General features: G+C 39.6%; 1 protein-coding gene across 5 annotated transcripts in view; it reads right to left on the bottom strand.

Annotated features, from left to right (window-relative positions):
- Positions 1-11222, bottom strand: part of RAPGEF5 (Rap guanine nucleotide exchange factor 5) — a 194007-nt gene that overhangs the window by 35773 nt on the left and 147012 nt on the right. For 4 of the 5 annotated variants that reach the window (XM_082047112.1, XM_082047108.1, XM_082047109.1 and 1 more), the window contains exons 22-25: positions 11076-11126; positions 9889-9976; positions 6717-6781; positions 2115-2169 (exon numbers count right to left, since the gene is read on the bottom strand). In XM_082047112.1, coding sequence (XP_081903238.1) covers positions 2115-2169; positions 6717-6781; positions 9889-9976; positions 11076-11126 — 259 coding nt within the window. Of the gene's footprint in view, positions 1-2114; positions 2170-6716; positions 6782-9888; positions 9977-11075; positions 11127-11222 lie in introns of those variants that run through there. The other variant, XM_082047111.1, reaches the window with a different exon arrangement.

Raw genomic sequence — 11222 nt, 5'->3', positions numbered from 1 at the left:
AGAGCTTGAACTATGTTATTTTCTCAGGCTGCTTTGCCTGGTTTTGGAAATGCTACTATTTGTTTTCAGGATTTAAGATATAAAAGTATTATTTCCATTAAAAAGGCATTTCAGTCTTGCTTGGAAACTAACCAGTTTCTAATCCAGAAAGACTTTGGCCTGCAAGCTTAATACACATGGTACAGTTCATAAACAGTAATAATATTTCTTGCTTAGTTTTGTTTCAATTCTTTCGTACAGTGAGAGGCCTGCTGCTCTTAGGCCAATCTGGGAACTGATGCAGTAGAAAGATTCACATTCCTGAGAGCAAAATAAGCCCACTGGAAGAGGAAACTGTCCATAAAGTCTCAATAAATATTCAGTGAATTCATTTCATGCCTAAACGAATTTAAGAAAAAAAAATGCCTACAGGGATGTCTGTATAAGCTGCTTTTTAAATGTCAGCTCCACCATAAATCAAGTCTTTGGTAAAATAAAATAACAATCATGTACTTCAAACTACTAGATTATATGATAAATCTCAGGTATTAACCTTGGATTTATGCTGCAACACTTACAAAACCACTTGGAAAAAAAGGCAAAAAACAAGATGAAAGATTTGCAGGGAAGCTGCAAAATAAATTCACATCATTAAAAGGAACCGATGCTGTATTTTATAATGCCAAACAAGAGACATTCTAACTTACAGAGGCATTGTTTGGATTAATCAATATTTCCTTCAGCATCTGGTTTAACAGAACAAAAACAAAAGGCACATCCTTCTCCCTTTACCAGTCTCCCTCTCTTTAATATCTATATATATATTTAAATATATAAATATAAAAATATAAAATAACACAAGAACCATAATACTGAGCAGCCTTTGTTTTTTAAAAAAAGACTGTACATACACATGCTAATTCTATAGAACAAATGTTCAGCAAAGCTCTTAAAAGTACTTATCATTCTCCATGGTTTTAATACACAAAATAATAATAATGATGAAAATTCATCTGGGAAAAAAACAAAGATTCAAACTCTTTTCCCCAAGGCTGCAGCATGGTTCTGAACTTCTCTTTGAAAAAGAGGCTCTAGTGGCCTCAATAAATGACATGTTTAGTGGGTTTGGCTTAAAAACTAACCACTTCCTAAAATAGTGTTGAGTTTATCCCCCTTCCTGTGTTTAACCTCTGCAGAGAATGAGAAATGCTGAGAAGGATTAAAACAAGGTTTCTCTTCTGTGAACAGCAAAACAAAGTGAGCTGGGGTCTTCTGGCATGGGGTCCCTTAGGGTTGGATTCTAAGGTGCAGCTGAGGCACTTGGGACCATTCCCATCGGCATCAATCCTCCAGAGCCTAAAGCAAGCAGAGCTCTATTTGCAGGCTTCCCCTAACAGAGGTACGAACACAACCCCCTCGTTTCTACCTAGTCACCTACTTCAAACTACTTTCACCAAACCCACAGGATCTAAATGTCGTCAAGACTTCTACTGTTTTGTGAAATGCCCTTAAGAACCCAAACTAAGCAAACAATTGCTCTTGGTGAAAAGCTGTGGTGATAAATACCATCTTTTAGCTACTGGAAGCCAAGACAGCTGTGAATCCATTACCAAAACACATAGACTGGCAGGAGACTGGGCCAACTTGGTTATAGCTGGGCAAGTGAGAAGAGTGTACATCAGAGGCTTCCATTATTAAGTGCAGCTGGCACCGATCTTACACACTTTGGAAGCTGTTTCTACAAACATTTAGTAAAGTAAAACTTCATCCAAATGTGGTTTCTGTCATACTGAGCTTCCAACAACGATGCCCCCTCTTGCCAGTTGGTTAAATAATTGTCAATCATGTTTTGCTGCTGTAGTAAACACAAGCAAGTGTAAAGAAAGCAGGGGAAAAACAAACAAACAAAACTCAAACCAACAAAAACAACAAAACCCCAAACAAACAAACAAAAACCAAACACACACAAAAAACACCCCCCCCCCCAAAAAAAAACAAAACACCAAAAACCAAAACCAAACCAAACCAAAAAACAAAACAAACAAGGAAAAAAACACTACAAAAAACACAAAACAAAACAAAAAACCCTTGAGGCTGTACAAAGGCAAAATAAGTAGCAAATTTTGGCTACTCACCAAACTGGTTATTTCTGCAATGTCTCAATGACCGAACAGTATCTGCAATCATGTGCTGCAAAGAAAAGATATAAAACATCACTGCAAAAATCTCAGATGGATTCTGTCATTAAACAAGCATGAAAAATTCTCCTTGCCCTACACTGTACAGCAAAAAACAACTGTAGTAAGGTAGGAAATGAAGACAGCAGGAGAGAAACTTTGCTCTTTGTCTTAGTGATAACAGATGATAAAACATGGTTAGTCTAGAAGGTCATTACTGATATCACAGAGATGAAATGAGAACAACTCCCTAAGAGCCTATGGAAAGTGGGAATGAAAAACAGCCAAACAATTGCTTATTTTCATTCCCGTGACTTTTATTAAACTGCAAGCCTGCAGCGGGGAAGTCCTGTGGACTGGGTGGGTGATCCTGGGTTCAACCTCCAGCTTTAGTGCATTATCCAGGGCATTTGATAGTCTGCACCCTCTACTTTTGTCTCTCCACGTGTCTGCACTCTCTCCTTCTGTCTCCACGTGTTGTCCAATTAGACTGTAAGCCCCTTTGTGGCACAGACTACACCTCAGCATATATTTGTATAATGCCTAGCACACTCAGGCACCAGTATCAGCTAGGCAGTTTTCTGCAGTATGGTAACAAATATAAAAAACCTGGCCCATAGCCTAAATGCTGCAGAGCAAGCATCTCTGCAGACACATACCAAATAAGACTATACTGTAGGTATGCTATTTTAAGAAAAGATAGTGCTAACAGGGATACTGGTCATTTGCTTAGATTAAGCAGAAGAAAGAAGAGGTTTAAGTTTGGTTTCTCAGTCAGACTTGGGTCTTCAACTTAACAAAAACTGGAATTGTTCACTATAAATCAATGGAGAGTATGCATTTTCACCCATAAAGTTCTTGAGGCATTACTTTTTTTTCTTTATTTGACTGCTTCTGTGGCAACTCTTCACCCAATCTAGTAACTAATTAAAGCAAATTGCAGTTAACAGGAATGGTATAATAGCTCATGTAAACAGCTGATGCTCTTCTCACATCTCCCTCAAAAATAAACAGAGGTGGAAAGGATTAACTGTCTTGAGCAAAGTATGCTTAAGACCAGAATGACGCAGAACAGCTCATCTCTCAACACCCTGGGCGTGGCTTACAAGACTCTTCCACAGAAAAGCTTATCACAAGAGCAAATTTAATGGGAACTTCATATTCCTTTCATCAGTGAATCAAAATAATTTTTCGTGTTACCCGCTGTGCTTCATTTGCCGTGAAATCATGCAATCTCTCATGCTGATATTCTTACACTGATTATAATGCAGTTCTAATGAGACGATCTAGATTTCATGACCAATAGTGTGAGTACTGGGAGAGCTACAATTTCTACCAGTGCTGCTGCTGTGATGTTTTCCAGATGATACCCTTTGCATTTGGCTTTCAGAAGTAAAAGAGACGCCACTATCACACACAGTCATTCTTTGCTGTTTCTTCTTTGTAGTCAGTCAGAGTAGCAATCCATCCCAAGACTGGCTCCTAGGAATCTCTTTATGTAATCTCTTCTCTTAAAGCAGAATCCCAAATCTCCTGGCTTTAATAGTCTAATTAGGCTAATTTCTCTCTGTTAATTTTCAGCTCTCTGGGATGCAATTCTAATACAGAAGATCAGCCAATTGATCTGCAAAGCAAATGCTATTTCCTGACTGCTTAAACAGGTGCTTTCGTACAGTTAGGGTGATGAGTAACACATGTTTCTCATGGCCTTTCAACCCACAGGGTCATTAGCACCCCTTTAACTGAGGATAGTGAAAAACTCAGGATTGGGAGATACTCGGATATTTGGGGGATGGAGGTTGAGAATCTCAGCTGGGTGTTCACACTCCTTACAGTCAAAGGCACTAGGTAAGAAAGTGTTATCTAAAATAGTAATGACCATTGACCTGTATTAAAGTTTGCTGGAGCATGGCTAAGACATTGATAGGATATGGGTGACAGCTGACTAGAGGAAAAAAAAAAAACCTTGAAGAAGCCACATTTCAGTGAAGCAGCTCAGTAAATATCATGGAAATACCCTGAGATGCATAAGACCATGTCTTCATTTATTCCTTCAGATTTAGTTGAGGAAGTGAGTATGGTACTAAGTATCAACCTAACATTATTCTAGAGTTTACTCAGCATGGAGCTAGATGAACCACTGCAATCCCTTCAACTTTTGCTAACACCAGGTAGCATTTCTGAACTAAAAAATATCATTTTATTCTCTTTGCAAATTCCCTTCTTTATATTTTGAATTAACTCTGTCTTCACTGCAATCATGTCATGTCAAACCAAGTTCAGTTACGGTAGGATTCTTGAGGCCATGATGGTCTAAGAATAAAAAAGAAGCTGGGATACTAGCAAGAGAGAATATTTTTAATTAAACCAACTGACAGTTGGAAAATCAAGGGTTTAGACTGACAAGTCCTCCTCTGGGTGAGACATTTAATGCAGAAATGAAAGATTTCAAAATACTGATCCAAATGGAGACATGAGAGACTATCTTTGCTTTGAAATTCATAAGTAGAAATTCTATGCATTTATGACAGTAAGTTCCTTCCCCAAAGCAATAATCTGCTATGGTAGAATAATTTTTCTTTTTCTGCTACAGCAAATTTGCAGGTGAGGTTCAGTGGCTTGATCCAAATCAAGCAGGAGTCAATGTCAATCCTAATTTTTCTCAGCAGAGACTAAAAAGTGCTCAGCAGAGTACAGAACACCAAAGAAGACATTCTTTCTTTGGACAACAGCCTTATAATTAAAAAAGAAACACAAACTGATGTATACATGATCGTGTGTGATGCATCTTGTTAGTAAGTTCATGTTTATTGAACAAATACCTTAGCATCCAAACGAATCAGTGTGATATGTGTGGTGCCTGAGTTTCCGCTCATATTTAAATCTCTCCTAAGCCCCCACTTCCTAAGCTTGCACTACTGCCTGCATTCATACATATACAGGGCTCCATGAGACAGGACATTCCTGAGGGCGTGATCTGACTAATAATTTGGAGAAGTGTCAGTTTGAACAATTCTCACCCTACCACCATCACCTCAGACTCTCCCCCCCACCTCGCGCCATTTAAAATGCCCATTATCCATTTGCATGGAAAAGGTGAAATCCTGCCTCACTGAAGTCAATTAGCAAAGCTCCCACTGCCTCTGGAGACACAATGGTGATGGAAGGACAGGAAATCTTACCCAGCAAGTCCAGCATACACTAAGCATATACACAGTTCAACAACAAAAGAACAAATTAACAAGGTCTGGCTAAAATTGGAACAAGAATCAGATCCTGCATGTTCACTAAGTAAATATATGGGCCAGTGCAGGGATTTTAGTTACAATTATTGCGCATCAAGGGCTAGTTTAATTTACATGTTAATTGGATGTACTTCCAAGAGGCAATGAAGAAGAACATGCTAATGAGTTTTATGCAAACACCGAAAGGTCAAACAGTTAATGGACTTGGGACAAGAAAACCTTTCCATAAGTGCAAATCAGTGTTCCTGTAAAGTCTGCAACAAGAAAAGGTACAGAAATCAAAAAGAAAACACAAAAAGAGGAGCTCAGGTTCAAAACTCAAAGCCTACATCTGCTTGCAAGTTGAAAGACAACATTATGATACGTTATGACAGGATGTGAAAATAAGTTTAACATCTGGTTCATTAATAACTCTGTGGTTGCATGTTCATTCTCAAACAAGTGTAAACATATAGAGAAAATAGTTGGAAAAAATTCACCAGGCACAGCCATCTGGACCAATGGTCTCATGGCACATCTAGAGAAACTGGGAAGAGCATTTTGGATTTTGGTTTCCTGATCAAATGCTGCAGGCCACCAAAAACAAAAAAAAAGTCTCTCCACCCCACCACTGTTCAGATATATAAACTGTGGCTTTCAGTGCTATGAAAATGCTATCAACAAAGAAACAAAATATGCAAATTAGAGAAATCAAACTTCTGTCAGTAATATCATGCCAGAGTGGACGTTATATGATGTCTAAAGTAGATGTGGCCAAAGATGCAATGTCAGGAAGTGCCCTTCTACATAAAAGTTAGTCTAGTGATATTTATAGTCAGCTTAATTCCTATTTCAGGCATTATTTACTTCTTAAGTTTACCTAGATCAAAAAGTTTACTTTTGTTTAAGATCTGTGGAATGAACATACCAGTGGCAGGTGACAAATTAGAGAAACCTTTTCTTTAGTGCCTTGAGAAAAAAAAGGAAACATAACTCTTGAGAAAGCTGAAGCAGGAGATCTTAACTGAGGGGAAATAGTCCACAAGGTGGTGCAAAGGAGGGAAAACTCAGTGGATCGTGGCACCAATGTTGGCCACCAGTGGCTTAGCCATTTGGCACAGAATTCGGGGAGGAAAAAAAAAAAAGAGAAGAGCAGAGGAAAGGGCCAGGAGAGATAAACTGTTGGCTGTTTTATCCTGTTTACTACACTTTTCCACCCTTGTTTACATCTTCCCAATTCAGCCAGAAGAAAACTTTTAGTCTTGCAAGATAAGGAGGGGAAAGGGAAGAAGAGAACGTGAATTTCTGAAAAACAGGAAAGACAAAATTAGCTTACCAGCTTTTCAAAATTAACAAGGTTATCCAGAAAAGTTTTATTTCCTTCATGGATGAATGTTACATCTGGAAAACATAAAGGAAAAAGAATTATTTTTCATGGCTTTGTTTGTTCTTTAATATAAAGAAAAAAAAAAAGAGGAAAATATCCTATTAAGGACTGAGACAATACCTTAGGACAAGGGAACAAAAGCCTGCTATAATGACGTGCGGAGATTATCAGATAGAAACACTATGTACACATCCTAACAGGAGGATTTTCAAGTGGAAACATGGATTTCTCATTAAACCTGGTCTGTGTTACTCCTGGGGTGCATATTTGTCATGCAGAGGATGGCAGGGAGCAGGCAGGGGCACCAGAGGGATGGCTCTTGTGGCATGTCCACTCTCCCCACCCTGCATCATCCAGCTGGACACACTGCCCATGGCCATGCCCAAGCTGGGGCTGTCCTGTCCCTGAGCCTGGACTTCCATGGACACAGAGCTACCAGATGCTGGAGTTGGCTCTGACACTTGATGATCCTTGTGAGTCCCTTCCAACTCAGGACATTCAATGGTTCATCTCTTTGTGCGACACAATGACTCTGAAGTCCTCTCCAGAGACACGAGCTACAGCAGTGGCCAGCCAGGGAGGTTAAACACAAACCACCAAACTGAAGTTCAAAGCCTTGAAACAAGCATCATGGCTAGGGAAGAAAACACTCTTACACAGTGTTGTTGGACAGAATTTGTGAAGGCAACAAAAAGGTCAGTAAGAGGAAAAGGAAAAGGTCTATATTTGGCTCCAGGAAGGGAGCTGAACAGAGTGTAATGAACTGGAGGTAAGGAACTATCAGGTGAAACAAATGTTGCTAAATTAAGATCACAATTAAAACAGTAGCTGGAGGTCATTTTCTCCATTTTTCTAATGCATATTAGGAAACAAAGTGAGACCTGTCTCGCACATGAAGTACTGAGGACATGGACAGATTCCCTGTGGGGACTGAAGCTTTGACTCTGATAGCGCATCCTCCAGGTTGCTAAAAATGCCAGCAGAAGCCTCACCACCATACACCCTATTAGCTCCCTGCTGGCTGTGTGGACACTCAGGAGTACCAGGAGTACACAGCACTATTGTAATGAGATGGCACTCCAATACCATTACTTCTTAAAGGTCACAGCTGTTTCTGCCAGCAGGCAAGTGGCACACAGTAAACAAGCAACATCTCCCTCTCAGCAGAGGTGCCAACCTTCAACCCACCAGTCTAACTGTGGATCTCAGCATTTCTCCTGTGCTCATCTCTAGGAATGCCCGCTTGGTCTCCCTAGTTTTGGGGTATTTTATGGCTGGAAACCTGCAGCTGATGCTGGAGGATGTTTTTGGCAAGCAGGATGCCTGCCTGGCCACACCTGGTCCAGCCAGCACCCCTGAGTAAGTGGGGCAAGCACAGCACAGACTGGGGATGCCTCCAACACCTCTCTGCACTTGGTCAGCATCCTAAAAATCAGGGCGGAAGGAGGGAGCAGGATCTTCTGCACCTCCTCTGTTGGGCTGCTTTGGAGCACCTAGGGAAAAGGATGGGGAGAGGACATGGCTTCAGGACACAAGGCATTACTTGTCTCTATATTAATGCCATTAAAAAACATCGGTTTTTAATGAACTTTTACTGGAAGGAGAAATTTTCACACAGTTTTTTAAGCCAATGGCAGCAATGTGTATATCTCTGAGGGTGGAAGGAACAGAAATTTGCTTTGCGGCCAACAGCTAAGAGTCTAGATAAATTCAGTGGAGCAGAAAATTGCATCTGAGCTAGGTTGTAAGGGTACATCACAGTATTTTATCACACATTTAAAAAATCTGCCTGATTTTTCAAAAGCTGTATCTGTGAGTTGGAAGAAAGCTCAGCATTTAAATGTAATTAACTTTAAAAGGACACTCTGAAGTTATTTTTTATAATCAAAGGCTATTAATGATTTTCATTTTTTTCTTGAAACTACTTTTGTTTCTCCTGTGTCAAAATAGGGTAGTTTGTTGAATTACTAATGATTTCTATGTTATCAATGCTGATTTTATTGGTCTTGGAAATAATGTTAATACAAACATGCTTGACATGGAATAAAGTCCTTCATACTGTGCAATACTTTGGGAATTACCAACCTTGGCAACATTTCCTTATGGATCACTGCACTGAAGAATATTACCAAATTATTCTGCAAGGTCTCCTTGATGTCTCAAATACATTTTAGAGACATGAATGCTGCTTATGTCCCTGTTCTTATACACCATATTGTAGTGTTGTGCAAGCATCATGCTATGAGTTACTTAAATTTGCTGGCTTTGTTTGCAGGCAAGACATACTCAAGAAAGAAAAAAATTACTGCTTTTGAAGCCTTGATAATTGTATCTGTCTGAATGAATGCAAATTCCTTTGATGTGTGCAAAGAGGGGAATTGTCTGATGGCTCCTGAACTGTCACCAACTGATCTGGAGAACTATCTTCAAACAGTTTAAACTTGCAGCAGCAGCAGGTTGGAATAAACAGCCTAAAGAGAACACTTTCGGAATACAGGACTAATCAAATGAATTTGCCATGTTCAAAGACAAGGCAATTAATAATTAATGACTCGGAGACAAGAGAATATTTGAAATACCTTCCACTTAATTAGCTGCCCAGCTTACTGCATTAAGTAGTTTTATTTTTTAATAATAGGATTTTAGTTATCTTTCAGACCTAGGAGAGACTTGACAATTCCCTCCCCTCAGGACAGAGAGATGGGGCAGGTTCTGCCTTCAGGATGACACCAGGTAGTTCCACCCCTGCGAGGATGACGAGCACCTCGGCCCAGCAGCATGGCCAAGGCTGCTTGTGCGGGTGCTCCCAGCACAGCCCCATCCAGGGGCTTGCAAGGTCCCGTTTCTCCACCAAAGAGGATGTGGCCAAAGTGATGGCACACTGCTCTATCCACACCTTGTGAGAAGGTACTGAAATCTGAAAACCTGTGTGGAAATTATTAGCTTCCCCAATCTCAGAAGGCAGCTATTAATTACCCAGACCAAGATCAAGACCAAGTGGTATCTACAAGATACCACTACATCTGCCACACACTTATCATAAGGCCACCTGAAGGAAATATCACCTTACACTTATTTTAATTAACCACAACAAAGAAGAGCAGCCAAGCTTTAACATTACCTTTCAGAAGTAAGGGCATGAAGGGGATTTTCGGAGATTTCATTTTCTTGAATGCATCTCTGTAAGCTTTGTGATTCAGAGAAGGGTCCTACAAAAACATTTGGGTAATATAGAGAAAAATCAATAGGCTATAAAAAGAGCAATTCTAAATCCATTACGGACTTATGATCTGAACATGATTTAGGTATAAAAGGTTTCTTCAGGAAACGAGGTAGATAAAGGTTTTCTAAGCTAGGTGACTTACTAAACTCAATAGGAAACATAAACAGTGAAAGGAACGAAAGCAATTACATTCCTCTAGATGAAGCAATGCTAAAATGGGAGTACAATGCAGAATAGATTCACTGGGACTGCTCTGTAATTTTTCCACAAATTTATATGAGCAAAGTCTCTTTGGCTTACTATCTACCACAAAATGTATGCCAGAATGTATTGCTGATTACTTTTTTCTTAAAAACAAACAAACAAACCAGCCACACAGCAAACAACAACAAAAAAATCCAAACAAAAACTGCTTTCAGATCAATGGAGCATATTGGACATTTTCAAAGAAAATAAGAGAGTATGTTTCAGTGGTGTTATGTAAGTAATCCAAAAATTCACCTCAGTTTCCCAGATAAATGAATGTTTTTGTACATCTGCTCACACACAATCTTGAAAACACAGTAATTGATAAAGGATTCTAAGTACAGAAGCGTGACAACTGTTAGCGGCTGGATCTCATGTTCCCCGCGCCAGGCAGTGATCTCACTATGTACCCACTGCTATGACACTTGTTTATTCAGCTTTGATAATGGTGACAAAGACCTTTAAGCCCTGGATTTTGATATTTTTTTTTTTTCTTAAACTTTAGCTTTCCATCTTTTTCCTGATCCGCAGTATGTTGCTTTGGATAAAAGCTGATTAACCACCAGAGCAAAAGAACAGCTTCCAAATTGATGCTGGGGAACTGACACTACATTTGCCTCTCTCTGCCCTTCCTCCAGCTGTCAGGAATACAGCCTTTTTCCTTTTTGTGTTTGGAGACCACCTCTGAGCTCTGGTGAGCTGCCTGGCTTTTGGCAAATCACAGATGTGACATGACAAGTTCCAGCTCCAGACAATGACAGGCAGCCTCCAAATCAATGGGGAAGAAGGAAGGCAGGTAAAGACAAGCAAAGCCATTCTGCTGTCAACACCCTACTTACCGTCAAACTTTCAAGTTCAGTGAAAAGTTTCTTGAACTTCCCAGGAATTTTCTGAAGTGAGGAAAACAGAGAAGAAAAAAAAAAAAGTAAAGTTGATTAAAAAAAAAAAAAAAGGCAAACAAAACACTACAGACATAGGCAGAAAAA

Source organism: Streptopelia decaocto (assembly GCF_964273445.1).
Source record: "Streptopelia decaocto genome assembly, chromosome: 2".
NCBI classification, from domain to species: Eukaryota; Metazoa; Chordata; class Aves; order Columbiformes; family Columbidae; genus Streptopelia; species Streptopelia decaocto.
This window is presented reverse-complemented; position numbering and strand designations above follow the sequence as displayed.